The following is a 24,285-nucleotide window of genomic DNA, read 5'->3' as shown; positions in this document are numbered from 1 at the left end:
TGCAAAAGAACTTGGAAGATTGTGTTTCTATTATAATGTGAATGCTGCCTTCCATTCTCTCGTTCTCTTCACGCCAGTTTCTCTCACTTTCTCTTGTCATCCCTGCATTTCCCCCGTTCTGTCTGTCCTCCCTACTCTCTCCATCCTTGTCTCTCTATAACATACTCCAACCTCTCCCTCTCTCTATCGTCCCATCACTCCTTTTTTCTGTCCTCCTCTCTCTATACCACTCTCTCTCTGTCTCTTTCCTTCTACTGTTCTCTCTCCCCTCTCTATCCTCCTCTCTCTCTGTCTCTTTCCTTCTACTGTTCTCTCTCCCCTCTCTCTCTGCTCTCCCCCTGTCTCTTTCCTTCTACTGTTCTCTCTCCCCTCTCTCCCTCCTCTCCTCACTGTCTTGTTCATGCTGAGAAGGGGGATAGTCGAGTTCTGTAATATCTGCCCACATTAATATGCAAGTGGCATCGTCCACACAGCAGCGCAAGGTTAAGCATGCGTGACGGAGAGAAGCTTAGGCAGTGCTGTAGAACTGCGGCCTGATCCTCCCTGTCACTCCATGTTTGCAAGTGTTCTTTCTGCAATGAATCCCTCTTGATTAGGCTGAATGAACCCCTGGCCATTTGGGGCTGCAGAACTCACCTTGTATTTAACACCATCTTGAGTCCAGTGGCACATTACATGACATGCTTCACATGAACTCAGGCATTTTTTTCCCACATTTGGCCAGGCTGTGTGTTGGACATTAATTGTGTTGATTAATCGATTTGGTAATCCTCTGTACATCATAAAATAAAGACTCAGGATAAGATATTTCACTAAGTTAACAACAGGCTTCAAATGAAGAATGTATAAAAACCTCGGTTATTTCTTTAGTTGGTGATCATTATGAACCAAAGACCTCTGTCTTCAAAGCTGAACTGTGTTTTCCATAGTTTCTTTTAACAGGAAGTCATGGACTCCTGGTTCTCCTCTTCCTCTCCATCCGAGAAGCTGGTGGCATTTCCTGTTATCCCCACCAGAAAAATAGTTGTTATGACTCTCCTTTATGCAACACAAGTCTAATTGAGGAAACCATGGTAGCTTTTGAAGTGATAGCCCTTTACCTCTTTAGCTACATGTATTGTTCTCTACTGTTGAGAGGAAAACACTAAGTAATGCTCAAATAAGATCAAAAGGGGCATGTCTCTTGCCAAGAGACATTAGCTTATGCCCTATCCCATTTTTACATCTGCATTGTTTGAGCTGTAGGCATACGGTTTTGTTTTGGTTAAATCGTTACTGTTGTCTAATTATAACTCGTTTTGAGTGGCCATCTGGCTGAGTCAGAGAGCATACAGCAAATCAAAGGCAAACATCAGGAACACAGACGTCAGCGTGGCTATTTGACCTGTGTCACCTAATGCCAGCATCTGTTGATGTGCCTTGTCTTTCTCCCCCTGCTGCACTGTTAGTGGCATGGGTAATCAGAGGTTAGTAGTCCACATTGATTTGGCGCAGCCTCGTTGAGTGATCACTATTTTGAGTAAGACTCGGTTCCCAAGACAACGTTGATTTACTTTAGGGCTTACTCTCCTCAGCCGTGTTGACATAATATTTAAAAGTGAAAAGGACAAACCTTATGTCAACATTTGGCTTGTAAGTTTGTATGATCTGCTAGATCAGATCTACTGAAACCGCATTGTACCACTTGTCAATGTTTCAGCGTTCAGCATGTCAGAGATTCAAAATGGGACAGAATTAATGTCAGGTTAATTATTGTGTTATAGGCTGTTTATGGAGCCAAGTCATTACCTGAGGCTTTCACTTACTGATGCATCTTCATAAAGGAGGCTCAGCAATTTGTCACATCATTGTCCCTGCTATTAGTGCTATCAGGCTGTTACACTGAGCACTTGTTCTGTGCCACTTCAGCTTCAAAGGGCCGTGTCACTCTGTGCCACTCTCTGTGCCACTCTCTGTGCCACTCTCTGTGATGTGGGAGGCACCACAGCTTAGTGCCAGTCCTGAGGTTAGCGCAGTCCGAAAGCCATTTATCTCTCCTTTTTTTTTATGTCGCTGTGTTTTCTTTTATGGCAGCGCTGATGCCAAAACAATGTGCCCGCCTGCTGCCACCCAGCTCTCAGAGGGTGGTGGGAGGAAAAGATGGAAAGGGGGGGGGCGGGGGGACAGAAGGCGGGAGTGGGCCAAAAGGACTGACAGATAACAGATATTTCACCATTGCTCTTGTCAACATCAGCTGACAGTTCAACCCGGGCGAGATCAGCTTAGCTCCGTCCAATAGCTCATTCCGATATAGCGAAGCCCAGGCTTCATGTCCAATCCAATAAAGTGGTAAACTCAGGTCCAATTGGATGTAGTCCAGTAGTCCAATTGAGTGATCTAGACCAGTAATCCAGGAGTCTAGTCTATTTGTTTCACCGAGGAGGTTAAGTCTTTTAGTCCACCTATGCAGTCCAGCATCACAATCACTGGTCCAGTTCAGTCCAGAGAAGTCCAGGCCAGCACACAGCCCAGCCCAGCTCAGCCTGCTCCTGCGTATTCCAGTCCAGCCCATTCAGCTTCTGCTCCCCCAGGCTGACAGAGCTGCTGCTTGCCCAAGTGTGGCTGCTGCCGGAGATAATAGGAGCCGGGGCTGGAGTGGGGATCTGCAGGGAGGGGGGAAGCAGATTGGAGAGAGGATGCTGTGCCTGCGATCACAAAATGTGGCCTGACCTCTCTCACTCTTACTCTCTCTTTCTGTTCCTCTTTCTATGTCTCTCTCTCTATTTCTCTTATGCTTTCACTCTTACTTTCACTCTCACTCACTGTTTCTTACTCTCTCTCTCTCTCTCTCTCTCTCTCTCTCTCTCACACTCCTCCCCTGACACAGGTGTGAGTCAGCCAAAAACAACCGCCGCCACCAAACCCCCATTCCCCAAAATGACTCTCCCCCCTGCACTCAATCACATCTGGTGAAGTGTTGGTGTGATTACCTTGTTTAATATTTGACTGAACATTGCCAACTACCACCGAGCAACAGACAGTAGTTGGATTTCCTTACTCCTCCCCTCTGGGACACAGTTCTATTGTCTCTGAACACGACAAATCTTGACAGCCAGAACCTGCCCATCACACCAGACAATCTGTTTTGCTCGGCTAGGTTTGAACAGACCTCCCCGTTGTCCTCCAAAAGGCCGACAGGGTGTGTGTGTGTGTGTGTGTGTGTGTGTGTGTGTGGGATGGCGGTGGGGGTGGGGGGAATGTTTACTGACGTCCGGGCAGTCTGCAAAAGGAGTCTGGAGTTTTAAGGTGGACGGTTGAAGAAGGAAGAAAAAAGATGAAAGCAAGGCTCTGTTTTGACAAAAAACCTGAAACTCTTGTTTTAACTGGATGCCGCTGTGAATTTGTCTATAGAGGCACATTGGAACATGTTTCCTAGCATATTTCAGATCCCTGCTGAATGAACATGGGTGTCAGAGTGAGATCAGAACGGCTGTTGGCATTGAAGCTACCCGCAGACACGTTCGGGTCACTTCTTCTCTGTCTTCTTCTCCCTGTGCCCTCACCCACATACTTGTTTGATCCTTTCAGATCTGTTATGAAACCCTCACCCTCCCCATACTTCCTGTGTTGTTTGATTTTTTTGGGAAACTAAGCCAAACCATATACTCTCCTTTGAGTTGCCACACCATTTGCACGGTGTAGTTTCATTCAGAGATCGCCGTGGTGATGATGGCACCCTGGTGCCCAAGCCCCTCTGTGGACGTTGAAGCTGAAATAGTCATCCCTGTTTTTGGAATAGTACTGTACTCCAAACATTCTTAAGTCATTCTCAACAACAACTAAATCTATCACTCTTGGATTTCTTTTTCTGTACTATGTGAATATGTCATGTATGATGTAGATTTTGATGAGAGTTGGACATAAATCTGTGATGGGCATATTGTTTCATCATCCCCTCCAGATACTGTGAGCCAAAAATGTTGTGTGGCTCTGTAGAGCGGGGACTGAAGCGGGGGAAGTGAGGACCCTCGCTGCGCTCTGGATCTTTCCTCTCCAGCGTTTCCATTCTGGTTATGTGGAGCAGCGTCCCAGCGGGGGGCAAGGGGGGGGGGGGGGGGGGGGGGGGGGGGGGGGGCGGCTCGCTGCCGCGCCACTCCCCCCTGTCATACCCATCACCATGGCGATACCTAAAGTTTACAGACCTCTGGAGTATTAATTGTTACCTCCCCCGCCCCCCCCCCCCCCCCGTCCACCACCTTCCCTCCTCCCTCCTCCTCTCTCCCTCTCGCTTCCTCCCACCCAAATCCTTTCATCTCAGTCACTATTTGCGTCAGTATCCCCAGTTATTATCCTTGCCACATAGCCAAGCTCACAATCCTTTTGTTCCACTACTATTGTCTGCTCTCCCTTTCTCCGGATGCCTTTTGTTCTCTCACTTCATCTATTCTCATACCTGGAGAGAGGCTGAAATGTCTCCGTAGGTTACTGTCACTGAGTGGGCAGGCTGTGGTGTAACTGGACGTGTAGAATGGGATTTTCAACCCGTTTGTTAACTTCATCTTTGAACTTAAACAGTATTTCAAGGCTTAAAAAAAAAAGTGAGGCTTTGGCAGGTAAATTGTTGGTTCAGCATCCAGAGCATCTGATCCGTGTTTTGAGAGCTCATCCATTTTCTTTGAGAGCCACGTGTGAAAGTCACTTATGAAACAGCTCTTGCATGGGACTGCCGATGACGTAACAGCAGCGTTTGCTCCCGGCGCTGGGGCTCAGAGGCCTCGATGGGAACTCTGCCATCACTAACAGCAGGAGTCAGGGAGAGTCAGGGAGCCAGCCACTGTGCAGCAGGAGTCAGGGAACCAGCCACCGTGCACCAGGAGTCAGGGAGCCAGCCACTGTGCAGCGGAGTCAGGGAGAGTCAGGGAGCCAGCCACTGTGCAGCAGCAGTCAGGGTGCCAGCCACTGTACAAGATGAGTCAGGGAGAGTCAGGGAGCCAGCCACTGTGCACCACTCCTGTAAATGTCTGCTTCTGTCATGCAGAGCTGATGCAAGGACTAGAAAGAAGACACTTGATGTGACCCCATCCAGAAGTTTCCTGTTTCTCCCATATTTATGGAGACCTAGTGACCAGACATGGGAGTGATTTAACCAGCATGTGTCAACATGGATCTGCGCAGGTTGGGCACTGGCAGGGATTGAAAGTCTACTGCCCTGGAGGCATAAGCTGTTCTCATGTTACTGCTGGCTTTGGTGCACGGTGGTGGTGTTCGGCTAATGGATCATCTGCATTATAACACTGAGGTCAACTCGTGGCTTGATGGACTCTTCCATAATTCAGCATGCAGCAGGATCACTTCTCTGATCCTCCTGAGCACAGGTCAGGGACTCGTTCATGCTGTTTGCAGGAGCTGATCAAAGCATCTGGCTCTTGTTTTCCCATGCTTTATCGATTCTCTGTTTGACCCTCTCACCTCACTACATCAAAGGTGGCCGAGTCTATAGAGACATTAAAAGATACCGGTGGATCAGAGGTAAATAAACAACTGGTTAATGGGCTCGTTGTCCGTGGTTTTGTGTCTAAATAATTAATATGTACTTTTGTGTCTGGGTGTGTTTTTGTAGAGAGAAAAGATATATGTGAGCATTATAACATTTCTAAAAGATAAGGCACTCGGAGAGTGATGTGTAATGGCACAGAACTGTCTCAGTGTTCGGACTCGAGCTGGAGTGCTGTCTTGATGCAGTGTCCTGACGTGAACTCTACCTTCTCCACAATTGTAAAGCACAGCTGATCAATAGCCCCCACCTGGTAATGTTCTCCAGCTTCTCCCCCCCCCCCCCCTGTCATTTAGTGTGCCACTGAGACAAAGTGATGTGTTCAACACTCCGCTGACAGTAAAAAGTTATTTCCCCCCAGACTCACGTCATCCAATACATCACTCACATCTGGCACACTTATGCGCCTACTGCCAGACTTCCTCAGACTGCTTCAGTGGGACTGCAATCTCAAGCTTGACCTTTTCCAGCTACGGCTTTTGTACTGGTTAGCGTCTGAATCAGAGGAGTGCCATCCGAGCCGTGACTCGCTCAGAGCTACAGAGAGATGTGAACAGACCTTTGCAGTAGATGAATGTACCTTTGAGTTTGATGTAATCACATTAAAAAGAAACACTGTTTTCTCAGTTGAGATGTCAATGAGGGCTCTCAAATGAATGTAATGACAGTCTGAGGTAGAAGTTAGTAATGTCTGCTTATCGACAACTGATCAGAGGTTTCAGATACTGATACTTTGTGTCTTCATCCCTTACTCCTCCCTCCCCCACTCTGTCTCTCATTCCCTCACCCACTCTCTCTATCTCTCTCTCTCTCTCTCTCTCTCTCTCTCTCTCTCTCTCTCTGCAGGTTAGCGCTGTACGTGTATGAGTATTTGCTACACGTAGGAGCTCAGAAGTCGGCACAGACGTTCCTGTCAGAGGTAAGCCATGGGGGGTGGGTTATATGAGGGCTGCTTATTGAAGTGGCATCCAGGCAGCCTCAGAGCCTTGCGGCTCTCCTGGGGCCTCGCGGCTAATTTAATTACATGCAGGCGATATGCTGAGCAAGCAGAACACATTAGTTGTTTGGTGTCCACTTAATGGGATTGGATGCGAGGTGTTGCATGCCCATAAACTGGCAAAACTCTTGCAGTAGCAAAGACAATCAGCTATTGGCACGGCGAGGATTATCGGCTTCAGACCTCATTGTATATATGTAAATGTCACTATTACTTTCTATATTTTTCCGTAAGGCTGTGTGCTCCGGTCTAATGCATTGCACTGGAAGGAATTGTCCTTGGCAAAGTGAGTGCAGAGTGACATCAACAGCATAATGATCGTAAAGCTTTTCTGCGGCTGTGGTGTGCTTGTCAGCATTAGCATAATGTGGCGCCCTTCCAAAAAAAAACAATGCCGTCACAGTATAGCGCATATGTGATGTATATGTTTGAGCGCCTCTCCATGAAAATGGACAACTCTGGTATTTCTTGTGCCTTCACTCACCATGACTGTGTAATCTCCTATCCTGCATATATGAGTCATCAAACCATGTACAATTCATTCCAACTCTTTAAGGCATAACGAAGGTTGAAGCCTCTTAGTCCCTAGTCCTTAGGCAGTCGTGTGGTTTCATAAACGAGCTGATGGGGGTCAGAGATGATCTCGGTAGGGTTTAGTCTTTAAATACTGTATGTATTGTACAGATTATGCATGACATTCACAGCGCTGGGCCGAGCCTCACCAGATTGGTTATGGCAGTTAAAAAGGGATTTTGCCTCGTCACAGGGTTTTGAAGGACTTTCAACCTCTTTCAGGTTTCACCGAGTGCCACTCAGAGGATTAGACCTCCCACAAGATCAAGTCTATGAGTCAGAAGGAAACGAATATAAAGATGCATTCATCACATTTCTCACTGTGCCTGCAACTGCCTTCAGTCAGCAGTCTAGCATCATTAAATGTAAAAATAGCACATCTGCAGACATTCTCCATGCATTTTGACAAGGGCCATTAGCCAGTGGTCTCTCTACAGTAAAACTCAGACCTGTCGGTAGTGGCCCCCTCTGACCACACAAGGCTCCTCAGTCCCCAGCTCTCTCCCCTCGGGGCCTCTGTCCTTCAGCATGCCTCTGTGTGGCCTGTGGCCTCATTCTCTGCTCTCTCTCCCCCCTTCCCCAGATAAGATGGGAGAAGAACATCACGTTAGGGGAGCCCCCTGGATTCTTACACTCATGGTGGTGGTGAGTACGTGTTTTTTTTTTTTTTTCCAGTTTCAGTTATCTCTTAATGAAACTTTCACAGGTAGTTTCACCAGCTTGTCAATGAAGAAAATAGGGAGATCTGGGTGATTCAAACAGAATGGCCCTCATCAGACTGAAATCAACTTAAAATCTCAAATGAGAATACGATCAGTACAGCTGCCTGTCATGAAAACTTGTTTATGTATTCAATTCACTCACCTGTGCTTAGCTTGAGGGATATATAGCGGCTCTACACTGTATACTAATGTTATAAAAAAGCCTTTTATTTAATTTGTACAGAACTTGAGTAGTAGCATGGCTGATAGTAATGTTGCTTGTGTTGCTTGCGCTTGGCAGTGTGTTCTGGGATCTGTATTGTGCGGCACCTGAGAGAAGAGAGACATGTGAGCACTCCAGCGAAGCCAAGGCTTTCCATGACTACGTGAGTACACTGGAAACTTAAGGCATATCTGTTAACAGACTGAAACCTGCTGGCTGCCATCGCCCACGGCCTCACTCCTCATCAGTGTGCGAATAGATGGGCATCTGAATAGATGGGCATCTGAATAGTGGGCATCTGAATAGATGGCATCTGAATAGATGGGATCTGAATAGATGGCATCTGCCAGTTCCAAAGTGACAGGAGTGAGGGCATACTTGGAGTCTCTGTTGAATTGGTCACTGAGAGAGGATGTTGCTAGAGTCAGTAAACAGATATAAAGCAGTCAAGCGTGACTTTATGACTGTGTGAGCTTTCCTCTTGCTGCTTGGGTTTTTCTCTGTGGTGCTGGTCACAAGTTTAGCTGATGCTTTGCATGGACCAGGTGTTGCTGAGTGGTTCAGCTTTGTCTCTAATAACAAAGCTCTATGGAGCTCTATGCAAATTAGATTCCTGTCTGTCTCTCTGTCTCTCTCTCTCTCTATCTATCTCTGTCTGTCTGTCTGTATCTCTGTCTCTCTCTCTCTCTCTCTCTCTCTCTCTCTCTCTCTCTCTCTCTCTCTCTCTTTCTCACTCTCTGCGGGGCACTTGTAGCGAAGTGTTGCTTTGAACAAGCGTAAGGTCAGGTCAACCAAAGAGAACATGTGTCAGCCAGACAGGATGAGGGACGAGGTGTGATGCAATGGCTGTGGACCGTATGTCTCAGGGAGGAAGTGGGATTCATTTACCTCCTCCCTTGGGCCCCAGGAGTGAAATGACCTGGCCCCAGGTCCCCGTGCATTCAGAAGCGGACTCGCAGAGGTCTGGAGGTCGATATAAAGAGGCTAACATGTATCATCCATGGCACTCCTATCTCCGAATGTGGCTGCTGTTGTGGTTGACACATAGGGGTTTTTGTTGTTGTTATTTTTTTAGTTATACACAGGAAAAGATTTTAAATTCCTAATGCTACTGGTTGGGGACTTCCCACAGCGGCCAAACGTCTCACTGTCACATGCAAGTACTCAAACCAAACACCCTAGCCTAAGTATTATTACAAGGTGCACTACAATCATCATACCGATACTTAGCAATACTTAACACCAAGGATGCCTACGTGAGCATTTCACTGGGGTTGCCAAGTGGGCACCTTCGTCAGTGTGTCATTGAATTAGGCCCATGACATTGCCCAGAAGGCTCAACAGTGGTGCCCCAGACAGAAACTGAAACTTGTAATAATGGATATTTAAATGTAAAATCATTGAATTATTGTAGAATCAACACAAATGAAGTGTATTAAAATACCATTGTTTAATAGCATCTTTTAAACTTTGAACACAGATTCTTTCCTGTGAACTACATATTTCCAATAAAACGATCAAAATTGACCATCTATCTATACCACTAGGGGCTTATGTAGAGGGTTCCTGCTGTTGGAAGTGGGCTATTCCATTTGTAATACAAGCCCTAGATAATTGGATTGCCTGAGTTGTGTCTGTTTATGATGTTGTTAGGGGTTTTCCCTCTTTTGATGAGTTGATTGATTTTGTAATGAGTGGGTACTGTCTCAGAGGAGGGGTTAAGTCTTACCTTAGTAGAGCTGTTGGGGGACTGAAGGAAGTAGAGCGCTGTGTGCAGGATCTGTGGATATAGCCTGTTTGAGTTAGTTGCGTGTGGCCCATCGAGGCAATTAAAAATATGTATATTTATTTATTTATTTCATACAGTATTCTGTTTGAGTTTTTTAAAATGCGTTGATTGTGCTTCTACTCAATTCTGGTCTGCACGTGTCTCCCTTCTGCACGACCCTTGGTCATCTTGACCACCGTCTCCACGTATAGCGACCCTTGGTGAAGCTAGTTTTACAACCAGACAAAATGAGCCAACACCCATGCACAACATGCAGCTTCCGCCTTTAGCCACCCACTGACTGAGGTTGGGACATCATAAGTGGCTCCAACCATGAATTTACTGCAGTTAGCATCCATAGCCCATAATTCTCTCTAACTGATCTATCTCTTCTCAACATTATGCCAGTTCATCCATTGCCATTACTTTGCCACTGCTGCTCATCTAGTTTCTTCCTCTTGCTCACGACCAAAGCTAGTTACCATCTGCCTCCTCTCCGGCAATGTAGCCTTACCCCGTAGACCTGCACTTGATATGTGCCAATGATTGCAAAACAAGAGCAATTAATGCCACTCTGATATAAACATATTCATTAATGTTGTTAAAAAAGCACTCCATTGGAAGGCTGTACAGATTTAAGTTAATCAAAGCATGGTAATTTCTAAGGTTTTCACGCAGGCCTTTTTGGCCTGATATGATGAATCTGGGCATGTCAGTGTATGACTACAGCCACTCTTTACCAAATTCTCTCCAATTAGCACAACATGCTCCACTCATAACTCAAGGAAAGTGAGAGAGAAGTTTTTTGCGGAGTGTGTATCTGTACTCGGAGGCCATGTGGTTTGGCCCCCAGTTCATTTGTTCCTTCTAATGCCAATTATCTGCTTTTCCTCTGAGTGCTTCTGGAGTGCGAGCAAACCAAGAGTAATTACAGTCTGCTTTAGATTCACAAATTGCACTGTCTCCATCCAAGAGATCATCCTCTGTGTACGGCTAATTGCAAGTAGAATGAACAGCAGAAAATAAAAAAGGCATTTATTATACGACTATATTTGGGCATGAGAATTGTTCGTTTTGTAAATCACTCCAAATTGCCTGGGCTTAACTATTTGGCATGTTGACATACAAATGAACTGATACGAGCCAGTCAATAATTATGCAGATCCTGTTTACGATCGTCATTACAATCGTAATCTTTTCTTTTCTTTTGTTCTAATTTTGCATCGCATTCACAGACATTTGAAAGAATGTGTCCTATTCACTGGAGGTAATTGTTTGTCCCCCAATTCGCTTTTTGGTGTGGAATTGTAATTGCAGCAGTTTTTGTGTGTGTGTGTGTCCGTTTTTACTTTGGGTTGGGTTACTTTGCGGTATAACAACATATGCAGGTATACCGATATACAGTATGTTGTTTGAAAATACAGTATAGGATGAGACAATACCATTTCTACCGATATAGTTTAATGTTGCGTTACATAACTCGTTTCTTCCATAAAGCCGTGCAAGTATTTGCTCCTTTCTCCTCTTTCTCACATTCAGTGCAACCATGCTCCCACTCTCTCTCATAGTGGCCAGCGACATCAGTTCTGTATTTCACTATAACAGCCACCGACTAAATGTAAGAGTTGTAAATGGAATTGAGTTATATTTATACACCTAAAGACTATTTCTGACCCTTGTCAGTAAAGTGAGTAGACACTGAATATATGTATCTATATAACTATTTTGATAAACATAGTACTGGTGTTACCTCTGCCAGTCACCAATATGAGAAAGTGGAGGTTCCGATTGGAGTTAAACAGTGCATGCTAAGCCAGCCACCTAACAGTATAATGAATCCAGCCACGTCTGTGAACCATTCGCCTACAATTTGTATCTTTTGATACAGTTTTCCTCTGTGTATTTCTCACCGCAAAACAGCTCAGAATGCAGCCGTGTCTTAGTATCAAGTGTCAACTATCACCAAGCTATCTGCATGGAAGTGGCCACAGTTTTCCAGGTCAAGAAGGGACTCTGATGATGTGCACCCTGTTGCTATTGGAAATTGAACCTGTATTTTCTGTGTCAGATGGCACAAACAATAACATTAACTGAATGGTAAAATACAACTGTTCTTCTCAAAAAGACAGAGGACCCTACCTATGAAGATATGATTGTGAAATAGATTTCTGGTTTCGTTCAAGGCACTTTCAGTGGTGGTTGTTGTAGGCAATACAGCTTAGTGGTAGCCTACAGTAATATCTGCAGACAAAACGAAAGCAATCTGGCGTTTGCAGTGCTTTGCCTACGGCAGATTTAGTCTGTGGTTAGGTGAATAAAGGTAAACGTGTTTGATGGCAGATTATAATCACACAGGGTTATGATTACAAAGCTTTTTCAGAGTATGCTATATCACTTTGTGGAACTGTCAAGAGATTTTATTTGCTTTCTCAAAATTCCCAGGAAACAGCAGTGTTCTAAATTTGTACTGGTGTCTATAAGGTTAAAACCAGTAATTGTACATTCTGTTATTGTTGTTGACAACAGCTGAAGGAACATTCTCTGAGATTTTTATTTAATATAGGCTATATAGATTTTCAGTATATTTAGAAACCAATTTATATTTTTGGTATATTTTCAAACAAGAAGGGGAAACCCAGTCTGCATTTTATTTTTTTTAATTAGCCCACTTCATAGAAAATAACGATATATATTGTATATCGATATTCAGCCTAAAAATACCAGGATATGATTTTTTGTCCATATTGACCAGGCCTATTTGTACTGTCAGTGTTTGCTAAGTGCTCTCTGCTGTTTCTCCCTCTCCTCATCCTCCCTAAGGGAGAGTTCACCACACACACACACACACACACACACACACACACACACACACACACACACGTACACACACACACACACACACATGTACACACACACACACACACATACACAGACACACACGGATGCAAACATATGCACACTTAAAAACACACACACACACACACACACACAAACATACACAACATGTATACACATCAGAACAAACACATTCAGGCAAACACTTGTTCATATGTACACAGTCATACAGACAGCCGCACAAAGATACTCACAGACTAGAGAGAGTGAAAGGACAGAGAGAGAGAGAGTGAGAGAGAGAGAGAGAGAGAGAGAGAGAGAGAGTGAGAGTTTGCTGTCTGGAGGGTGCTTCTCAGACAAGGTCAAACGGTCAGTGTCTCTTGTCGAGGGTCAGAGGAGCGGATCACAACACTCGGCTGCTTCTCCTCTGTGCCGAATCAGAAGAGGAACCAGACCTGGCATCTGATTCCAGAACTCAATGCCTCTCCTCTGTGCCGAATCAGAACAGGAACCAGACCTGGCAGCAAGTTACAAGTCTTTTATTGTCAGATGCACAGAATGACACTGGGTCAGACTGGGCACTGAAATTCTTAGGACAAGGCACCGCACAACAACCTACCATAGCATAACATAACAAACATAATATAACATAACATAACATGACATACACTCTGTACAAGTACTCTGAACATAATTTACATGTAATAACATATAATAACCTTACTAAATATACAAGATAAATATACAATACAATATGCTAAAACATATAACAACCTATACATATAATACTAACATATATACATATAACATATAATACATATAACATATAATACACCATACTAACCTATTAAACCTATACTACCCTACAGACAAATGGGAGTAGCAGGTGGTGCAATAATTCTGATAAATATGTATTTGTAGTGTAAGAGACAGTCTCCTCTGTGCTGAATCAGAAGAGGAACCAGACCTGGCAGCTGATTCCAGAACTCAAAGCCTGACTGCTCTGTCACTCATCCCTTGTCCTGCATTGACTTGTATCCAATGTAATGACTTTCTGCCAGTTGAGCACAGCATTAATGGAAATGACACTGAGACGTGCTGGCGTGTTAGTGCCCATTACACTGAGTAAGGGTGTTAGTTTGAGATGTTCGAAAAGCCGCCGTTTATTTGACGTCCCCCTTTCCACACCACTTTTATTGGTGTAGAATTCCAGAATGATTGATCATCATCTGACAGAAATGTGGGTCTAATTTGATCTGCTCACTGTCCCACAAGAACTTGTTTCCTGTCTGCACCCATTAAGTGAGACTGTCATTTCTGTGCAACTCAGCACTGGCCATTTGGACACATTGACATGCATTCACATATATATCACATGACTGCATATACATATATATCACATGACTGCACATACACACATAAGCCACAGGCATGTTTGACATAATAGTATGCATAGACATACATGCACTGAATTGTGCTAATGAGGTGTCAGGGGCCGCCCTGCTCCTTTTGAGGGTCCTACAGCATCTGTGTGCATCTATGGCGCTAACAGCTTCAAAGAATAAAGATCAAAAAAGAGTACGTAGATTCTCAAATGTTCCATTGCTTTGCTATGTCAATAAAAGAAAGAGAAAGCCTATCACAAAGTGACGTTGAAGAAAAAGATTTGTTGGACCATGTCAGTCAGGGTTGTAAGTGCTTGAAAAAGAGAGTTTGACACGTACATCTTTGATGTGGGTCCTGTTTCTGAGTCTGTCAGCCTGTGCCATACTGACAGCCTAGTGAGTGAGTGTGTGTGTGTGTGTGTGTGTGTGTGTGTGTGTGTGTGTGTGTGTGTGTGTGTGTGCAGCAGAAACTCCACTCAAAATTCAACAAGCGCTCTGCAGTAGCTGCTAGGCTATCTCCAGATTATCATTCCACTTACTATGACATACCTCCTGTCCAGCATGCACTTCAGGCATGCCATATAAATGAGTGTGGGGGGATCCAGCAGCAGGGCATTGGCGGGGCCGGCCCAAAATGTACGACGGACCGCCGCGAGGCCTCAGCACCATCCCAACAGTCTGCACATTCTGTCCACATTCTGTCCACATTCTGACTGGTTCACCACAAAGTGGAACAGCCGAATGAGAGAGGGATGTGAGGAGAGAGAGAGAGAGAGAGAGAGAGAGAGAGAGAGAAAGAGAGGGCTGTGAGGAGAGAGACAGAGAGAGAGAGAGAGAGAGAGGGCTGTGAGGAGAGAGAGAGAGACAGAGAGAGAGAGAGAGAGAGAGAGAGAGAGGGCTGTGAGGAGAGAGAGAGAGACAGAGAGAGAGAGAGCGAGAGCTGGGGAAGAAGCTCCTAGCCGTAAGTGCTCTGGTGTCTGGATCAGAAGGCTGTTCTGAGCCTCTGTGCTGGGTGTCCTTTGGAGAGTGGGGGCTCCTGATCTGGTGTGTTCTCCCTGGATTAAAGTCTGTGCGGGTGATCAGTCGGGACAGTATTCACTGCTGCTCTTCTTTGTGTTGGGCTTTGTGGAGAGGACAGGCGAGCGGCGTGTGATAAGCATTTTTTTTTTTGCCGGCTCTGGCTCTGTTCCTTGGTCTAGCCTGTGCGGGACACCAGCAGAGACAGATTCTTCTCTATCCCTTCCCCTCTGTCTTTCTTCCTCTCCATCTCTGTCCAGCTCTCTTGTTCTCTCTCTTTCTCTTTCTCTCTCTCTCTCTTTTTCTTCCCTCCCCCCTCTCCTTCTCTTCACTTCCTCTATCTCTGCATGGGTTTGGCTGAGGCGCATGGCTCAGTCTTGCAGTCTATCTCTAAGCAGTGAGCTCATTGCTAGCCAGCACTCAGGCACTTGCTCATAATAAGCTGGGGAATTGGAGATTGAATTGCTTCAAGCTTCCTGTCCGGTTCATGTTCTCGGTTTTTTAAATGGATTAGGGGGGGGGGGGGGGGGAGGTGAAAAGAAATGTGTGGTGTTCTGAGCAGCACGTTTTGGACACATTTCCTTTTTTTAGCAACGGGCTACACTCAAAATATGATTTTCAAAAACGCTGAATTTTTCTGGTTTGTGGAAAATCAGTTTGCATGCAGGTCCAGAGTCCTGACAATACGCCACTTAGTATTAGTATACTTAATTCCATAGTCGATAGAAGTCAAGGTAATACTGGGCCCAGGTTAAATGGAGCTACTGTGGAGTTATTACCGTTTGAAGAGGTGAGCAGATGGAGTGTACTTAGATAACCCTTCTTCTGCCTTTCACTCCTGTTCCCCTAGGGTTGAGTATGCCCTTCATTAAATGAGTCGAAGTCATGCAGAAGAGCTGGTCAAGAGCTTCGTCGCAGTCGAGGACTTTAAACACTGCAGGTGTTAAGTGTAGCATGTTGTATGATTAGGGCTACAGATTGTACCTCTTAATACACCCCTGAAAAGGATATGTGTGTGTGGGGTGGGGGTTGTTGTGGCGAGTTCTGGAGAGTTGCAGCCAGTGAAGGTTACTGCGGTGGAACAGAGGGCTGGAGAAGAGACCAGTGAAGGGTTACTGCGGTGGAACAGGGCTGGAGAAGAGACCAGTGAAGGGTTACTGCGGTGGAACAGGGCTGGAGAAGAGGCCAGTGAAGGGTTACTGCGGTGGAACAGGGCTGGAGAAGAGGCCAGTGAAGGGTTACTGCAGTGGAACAGGGGGCTGGAGAAGAGGCCAGTGAAGGGTTACTGCGGTGGAACAGGGCTGGAGAAGAGGCCAGTGAAGGGTTACTGCAGTGGAACAGGGGGCTGGAGAAGAGGCCAGTGAAGGGTTACTGCGGTGGAACAGGGGGCTGGAGAAGAGGCCAGTGAAGGGTTACTGCAGTGGAACAGGGGGCTGGAGAAGAGGCCAGTGAAGGGTTACTGCAGTGGAACAGGGGGCTGGAGAAGAGACCAGTGAAGGGTTACTGCGGTGGAACAGGGGGCTGGAGAAGAGGCCAGTGAAGGGTTACTGCAGTGGAACAGGGGGCTGGAGAAGAGGCCAGTGAAGGGTTACTGCGGTGGAACAGGGGGCTGGAGAAGAGGCCAGTGAAGGGTTACTGCAGTGGAACAGGGGGCTGGAGAAGAGGCCAGTGAAGGGTTACTGCAGTGGAACAGGGGGCTGGAGAAGAGGCCAGTGAAGGGTTACTGCAGTGGAACAGGGGGCTGGAGAAGAGGCCAGTGAAGGGTTACTGCAGTGGAACAGGGGGCTGGAGAAGAGGCCAGTGAAGGGTTACTGCAGTGGAACAGGGGGCTGGAGAAGAGGCCAGTGAAGGGTTACTGCAGTGGAACAGGGGGCTGGAGAAGAGGCCGTGTAAATGATGAATGAGCTGTGAGTCAGGGAGCTGAGGATGAGGAGGTAGGCGGCCACTCGCTGTTTGACGAGCTCCTCCATAATGCAGGAAAGGGACACAGCGCCCAAGATGCAGGTGGTCTGTCTCTTTTTTCCCCTTCTCTTCCTTCTCTTCCTTCTCTCTCTCATTCTTTTTCTTTCTCTCCTTTTCCCCCTCCTCTGGTTCTCCTTCACAGCAGTAAGGAAGATTCATTTTTAATGTGGTGGGATGCTTGTGGAGAGCTCTCACAGAAAAGAGAAGGGAGGGAGAACCAGGGTGAGGGGGGGGGGTTAAAAAGAAAGAATGTTAAAATGAAAAAAGAGGAAAAAATCCCCACATCTGAGGTGGAGGAATCCTTTTTGAATACACCTCCCAGCAGGTGCTTAAACGAAGCAGCGAGATGAGAGAGGGCGATAGACTGGGGTTTTTTGTCTCTCATTTGCATATGCTAACATTTAAATAAATTTGCATTGAATCACACCATTGGTTCATCAAGGCTCTATTCGCATCATTAATTACTCACAATATGGCACCCAATTGGATTCAGTTCCGAGCCAGACAGCATTACCATAAAAGGTGTAACATGTAAGTATGTTTGCCAGTAGCAGACTAGAGGCGCAACGATCCGTACGTCAATACGACACCTTTTTAAAATGCCCATTGTTTGCATTTCATTTGCTTGCGATGAATAATTGTTGTGGTTTTTGCATGTCCTTTCCTTTGCACAGAGGCGTCGTCTCCACAGCCCTCTCCCTTCATACATGTCGTCTGAGGGCGGGACTCGTGCTTATCAGACAGCCGAACATCTTTTGTGCCTCAGACCCAAACACCTCCAGGAGGCCCCGCTGAATTAATTAGGCTTCCAATTAGTGCGAATCTGCATATTAATCAGAGCGGGATTTGACACCGAACAGATTTTTCATTGATGAGCGCAATGATTATAATATTAATGATCATAACAACGTTTCGAAGAAAGTCACAGCTGTGAGCAGCCACCGGCGGGCAGCATCAAGGCATTGCACTGCATTTTGCCGCCCCACACTCGCCCATGTCAAGAGTGCAGGGGCGTCGGGGCGGAACAGCAGAGGGGGTCCCGTTTCACTGCTGGGAGTATGGCATCGGTCCTGGGGAGGGACTGCCCTGGTCTCTCCCAAATGTAGTCATGAATAAGGCAGGCTGTTCTCCCACAGTGTCATTTCAGTGCAGGTGTAGAGTGCACCCGAAGCTACTGGGAGGTGTAACCCAAGCTTGTGTGGGGAAACTGAATCCCTCCTCCGCACGTAGTGAGTGGGGTCAGAGTCCAACATGTTTGAATGCAGAGAGCTGCACTGCAACTGGTGTCTAAGGGCGGAGAACATGGAGGCAGAGAAAGAGGAATAGGCAACTGGAGGTGTGTGTGTGTGTGTGTGTGTCTGTGTATGTCATGTGTCCTAGCTGTGTGTTCCAGGACAGGATGTGTGTGTGTGTGTGTGTGTGTGTGTGTGTGTGTGTGTGTGTGGGGAGAGCGGCCGTGTCCTGTCTCTCAAGCTGAAGTGCTCGGCTCAGCATGTTCCTAACCCACCCAACCCTTCTGTTCATCCAGGGAATGTGCTGACCATGCCATTCACACACCTGATGCAACTCTCCTGTGGAGAGCAAGATCTGGCCCTGAGTGCCAATGTGCTTGGGTGTGTGTCTGTATGGCCCTGCGTGTCAATGTGCCTGGGTGTGTGTTGCCACGTCGAGGGTGCTGTGCATGTGTCAGTGGCGGGGCCAATTCATATTCAGATATAAATGCTAACAGGATTGTGCTTCTGTGTGTGCATCGGTTGGCACGCAGGTGTTTCCTTCAACCCAAATCTATTTGGGAGGGTTGTGTGTCTGTGTTTGTGTGTCTGTGTGAATGTGTGTGTGTGTGTGTGTGTGTGTGTGTGTGTGTGTGTGTGTGTGTGTGTGTGTGTGTGTGTGAATGTGTGTGTGTGTGTGTGTGTGTGTGTGTGTGTGTGTGGTGTGTGTGTGTGTGTGTGTGTGTGTGTGTGTGTGTGTGTGTGTGTGTGTGTGTGGTGTGTGTGTGTGTGGTTTATTTCAGCGCTGGAGCTTGACTAAATGTCACCTCTGCTGAAGCAGCAGCCCCAGCGGCAGCAGCAGTGGCAGCAGTAGCAGCAGTAGCCTCTGGTGTTGGGGGGAGTTATTGTGAAGTCTGTCGGATATGTCTAGGATCAACAGGGCCTCGGGGGAGAGGCGCGTGAGGTGCGTGTGATGATGGCGGCTCTCGGAGGCTGTGAACTCGGTTCTGATTGATGAGGGCCTCTCCCCCGGCGAGACCCCGGTGCTCTGGCAGAGCCGCCGCCGACCGCACCGGCTCCCGACTCCCCGTCCTGACTGCGCTGTCTGGAAGTCAGACTGTTGTGTCTGGATGATACGGCTTCATTCCCAGGGCCCCTCGGAGCGCTGTGGCGCTCAGGTCCCTTTCACTCCGACAGAAAAGGTTGTTCTGGATCAATTAGTGGCCAAAAGGCACTACAAGAAAATCACAAGGTTATTAATCAAGCAACAACAATGTAAAATGGACTAAGGAGCACAACAATTATCCCCAAATTAACTTGTGGGAATATGCACTCTGGTACACTTGATAAATGTAAAAGCTATTAAGAAGAAAGCAATTGCGGTGTTGGGAAATGAGAGGCTCCCTGTGATCTGCACACAACTCAGTAGAAACAGTTCCATGTCTCGCTGCCCTCATTTCTGCCTAATCTGGGATCTGAGTAATCTGTCATTCTATCACAGAGAGCATTGCTATCCACTTCAGTCGATATTCCATTTCAGCACCTTCTGTGGAGGAAATAAGTTGTCTCCTCTTTCTGTTTTTTTTTTTCTTCTTTTTTTTTAACTGTCGGCCGTACGCTAAAACCTCTGTACACCTGTGAGGGAAGAACCGATAACTTCCCCAGAGTTACTGCTCCTCCCTGGGGTCAGTTGGGTCAGACTGGGGGAAACTTGGATGGACATCAGCAGGCCAGTTAACTGTGAAAGTGAGCTGTAGCCCTCACCTAGAAAGATGGAGTTAGTGTGTGTGTGTGTGTGTGTGTGTGTGTGTGTGTGTGTGTGTGTGTGTGTGTGTGTGTGAGTGCACGGGTCTGGGTCTGCTCTTCTCCTTACAGCCTTCTTCATGTGTGTGGGCCTGACAACAGGAAGGATGCACGTGGCCAGGGTGGGGTCCAGAGTGATTTTCAGCTGAAACACACACACACACACACACACACACACACACACACACACACACACACACACACTTCTGGCCCTGCATAACATGCTACTGGTAATATGATCGTCATGACGTGTGTCCCCCCACACAGCACACAATGCCAAGGCGTGTAGATATCCAAGATGTATTACATGTGCAAGGAAAAAAAACAACAACACACATACTGTCTCAGATCAGTTTTCCTCTGGGAGTTGATAGCCGTGCTGAGAAACCCTGCTGGCCCTGTGTGTGTGTGTGTGTGTGTGTGTGTGTGTGTGTGTGTGTACATGTTTGTGGGTGCATGTATGTGGGAGAGAGAGTGAGTGTGTGTGTAAGTATGAGTATGTGTATCTGTGCGTGTGTGTGCATGTTCGTGTGTGTGTAAGTATGAGTATGTGTATCTGTGTTTGTGTGTGCATGCTCGTGTGTGTGTAAGTATGAGTATGAGTACGTGTATCTCTCTGTCTGTGTATCTGTGTGTGTGTGTTTGTGTGCATGTTTGTGTGTGTGTAGGTATGAGTATGTGTATCTGTGTGTGTGTGTGTGTGCATGTTTGTGTGTGTGTAGGTATGAGTATGTGTATCTGTGTGTGTGTGTGTGCATGTTTGTGTGTGTGTAGGTATGAGTATGTGTATCTGTGTGTGTGTGTGTGCATGTTTGTGTGTGTGTGTAAGTATGAGTATGTGTATCTGTGTGTGTGTGTGTGCATGTTTGTGTGTGTGTAAGTATGAGTATGTGTATCTGTGTGTGTGTGTTGACTGGAGGGTGGTGGGTGGCAGGCGGGCTGGCTGGCTGGCTGGCTGGCAGCGTGTGCGTGGCAGGGCTGTGTCAGCTTTGGCGCTGGGGAGCGGGCGCTGCACCCCTCTCCTCTGGAGTTTTATCGCTTCATCAGATGACTGGATCCAACTCAGCCCTACCCTACCCTGGCACACCTCACGCTCTCTATTCCTCCGTTCTGCTCACTCTCTGTCCCCCACTCCTCTTTCTTACCCTCTCTCCGTTTCTGTTTTTCTCTTCTCTCCTCTGCTCTTTCCCTTTCTTTCCCCTCTTTCCATCTTTCTATCAGTCTTGCTTCCTCTCTCTTAACGTGAGCTCAGAGGGCAGTGGTCACCTCTGCCAAGTATCACCTATCCTTGAACTAAATACCGAAGACTTCATGACTTCATCCTCAGCCATGTGTGTTGTTGACAACACAATAAAAGTAAACGAGTGTGTGTGTGTGTGTGTGTGTGTGTGTGTGTGTGTGTGTGTGTGTGGTGTGTGTGCGCGTTAGTGTGTGCATCTTTATGTGAGAGCCACACGTGGCTGTGTGGAGGGAGGAGGGGGTGTTCCCCTGCTAGCCCGCAAAATTGAGGCAAGATGTCAAACACACACACACAGGCGCTTCATGGCTTCTCTCTCCAGACCTCAGGTGGGGAGGAGTTCTGATGAGGGTAGAAACAAGGGAGTCCTGCTGTCACACACACACACACACACACACACACACACACACACACACACACACACACACACACACACACACACTCACAATTAGCCTACTTGCACACATTGTTGTACCTGATATAGATGACAGTGATAGTAAACACAGTATCAGTACATGGCATACCTGTGGTTTCTCCATGTGTGGTAGGCTCTAGGAAAGGAATAGACACAAATCTAGACACCACACGTGCCACCATACACATACTCACACACACACAAAAACAAGCGCAAACATGCAAAATCTCTCTCTTTCTCTCTGTCACACATACACACACATACACACACACACACACACATACACACACACACACACACACACACACACACACACCTGCGTGAGCTATGACATGCTGTCAGTGTTGGCATGAAGGTCCAGCTGTAGAGGATGAGAATCCTCCGTAAGCACCAGTCACCGGTGGAGGAGCAGGAGGAGTTGGTGTGGTGTGGTGCGGTGCGGTGCGGAGTGTCGGCGGCAGGCAAGAGCACTGTGAGTCCTTGTCAGTGGAGCGCCGACAGACCTCCAGGGAGGTGCAGTGCACTGGGAGCCGTTTCCAAGGCAACCCCCCTGTGCTCTTCTTCTTTTTTTTTTTTCATGTGGGCTTTGGAAATGGAGACCTGATGCTGTTGGTAGGAGTTTGAGATTTAGTGTCTGAAGCTCCGTCTGAACTCAACTGATACATTACTGTTGTGTGATGGCCCTGTCTAGCCCCTGGTCAGTTTGACCAAGAGAGCATGATGATGGTATGTTGCATCAAGGAGGGCAGAGATTGAAAACTTGTCGGAAGTGTGCTGTGTGGAAGTCAGTGAGTAATCGTGAAGATTAAGGCTGATTCTTAATAAATCAGCCGGAGAGGCATTAATGTGTCTGATGACACCATCAGAGGCAATTAACGGAAGAGCCCTCATTCCTAAGCTTCTGTTTCCTCTTCTAGCATTCGCTATTGGCTTGTTTATTTATTTCTAAACAAACCTCTCGCCTCTGGTCGGAAGTATGGCTTAATGTCGGAGTGGTGGGGTGGGACTTTAGAGGTGCCTCAGTCTAAAGGCCACCGCTGACTTGAGTTTGTAGGTTCTGTGCCACTGACGTCCCTGATTCGGAATTGCTTAGCAGATGTGCTGGCTAGTCCTGCTTCCACAGGCCTGACTCTCGGCAGTCATTGACAGGATGGAGCACTTTGTGTGCTGTGTGACCTCCCTGTCCAGCCCAGTAGTGATAAACAAAAACAAGTCCTGTGTGTCCCCTGCGGTAGAGCAGAGGGTATATTTAGCATGGGGCCTCTCCCACGTGTGCCTGTTTGAAGGAAGGCTGATGAAATTCAAGTGGCACACAGCAGCAGCCGTGTGTCCAAGCCAGCCGCACACAACTGACTAAATCATCTTCTTTGTCTACCACTTGTGTTTGAGGCGCTCCTGCACTTGATTTCCTAAGCACACCACAGAACGCCGCTTTTAGAGTTAATCTGTGTCAACACCCCCGTGGCAGCAGGGAGGATCTTCACAATGCAGTCTCTTTGGCTGAGTGTCGGCACGATTCTTTCTTTATTCAGCCTCGCATGACAGAGTGAAAAAAAAAGGCAGCCTTCTGTCCAAACCCTCCTTCATTTGTGGGCGCCAACAGGAGGACGGAGAATAGCCTCTGGGGGTGCTGTGGCGCTGTGCTGTCACTTTCCCCACGAGAGCTCCCCCCTTCCAAATGTTTGTCCACATGAAGGGGAGCCGGCGGTGGGGCCTCTGGCTCAGGACGGCTCCCTCATTTCCATCGACGCAACAGATTTGTGTCCCAGGGAGAAGCAGTTGGTCTTCCATTAGCCCCCCGCGGGCGTCTGATCGGACCCCCTCCCTCCCCCACCCCCACCCCCCCCTGATTCCCGGCCAGTCGCCTCCTGCCAGACAGAGGCCCACTGCTGGGGGTCAGGGGGGTAAGAGGCTTGTGGGAAGGGATTGCATGTTGGAGCCCATGCTCCGCACACACACACACACACACACACACACACACACACACACACACACACACACACAACTGAAAGCTTGCATGGCCTGATCTGACCCGCAGACATCAAATCTCAGAAAACTGCCTAAACACCCAGGGGGTTGTCTAGTTAGTGCAAAAGCCCTTGTAAGAACAGTCGGAGTTCAGATTCAGAAAAGTTAACAGTCTGCCACTTCTTTTATCTCAGATTTTATTCAGGGTATCAGATTTATGGACGTACACAATCCTCATACACACTTCCATATTTTCACTATTAGATACCCTAGCACTTGGACTGTGCTCTCTATAGGCAGCTGTTTTGTGTGTGTGTGTGTGTGTGTGTGTGTTGTGTGTGTGTGTGTGTGTGTGTGTGTGTGTGTGTGTGTGTGTGTGTGTGTGTGTGTGTGTGTGTGAGTGAGTGTGTGTGAGAGAGAGAGAGAGAGAGAGAGAGAGAGAGAGAGAGAGAGAGAGAGAAAAAAACTGCTTTGATATTGGACATACCACTGCTTTGAAATTGGACATATCCGTCAAATGAGAATGTCAGTGGATCAGACACCAAATTGTAAATCTGCAGCAGCTCTCATTTTAGCTCTCACTCATTCTAGAGGCTGTAGCTGCGGAGGGCTAGAGACAGCAGTGATGTGTGGATATGAGGTGATGGCTCTGATCAA

At 47.1% G+C, this 24,285-nt stretch overlaps 1 protein-coding gene across 1 annotated transcript in view; it reads left to right on the top strand.

Moving 5' to 3' along the window:
• Positions 1–6,344: 6,344 nt before the first annotated feature.
• ssbp2b (single stranded DNA binding protein 2b) overlaps positions 6,345–24,285 on the top strand; it is a gene marked incomplete at its 5' end in the record, with an annotated part of 41,337 nt that continues 23,396 nt past the window's right edge. The window contains 3 exon segments of the mRNA XM_031577894.2: positions 6,345–6,452; positions 7,687–7,748; positions 8,106–8,190. Of these exon segments, the coding sequence (XP_031433754.2) occupies positions 6,345–6,452; positions 7,687–7,748; positions 8,106–8,190 (255 nt within the window).

The sequence above is a fragment of the Clupea harengus genome, chromosome 12, assembly GCF_900700415.2.
Source record: "Clupea harengus chromosome 12, Ch_v2.0.2, whole genome shotgun sequence".
Classification (NCBI taxonomy): Eukaryota; Metazoa; Chordata; class Actinopteri; order Clupeiformes; family Clupeidae; genus Clupea; species Clupea harengus.
This window is presented reverse-complemented; position numbering and strand designations above follow the sequence as displayed.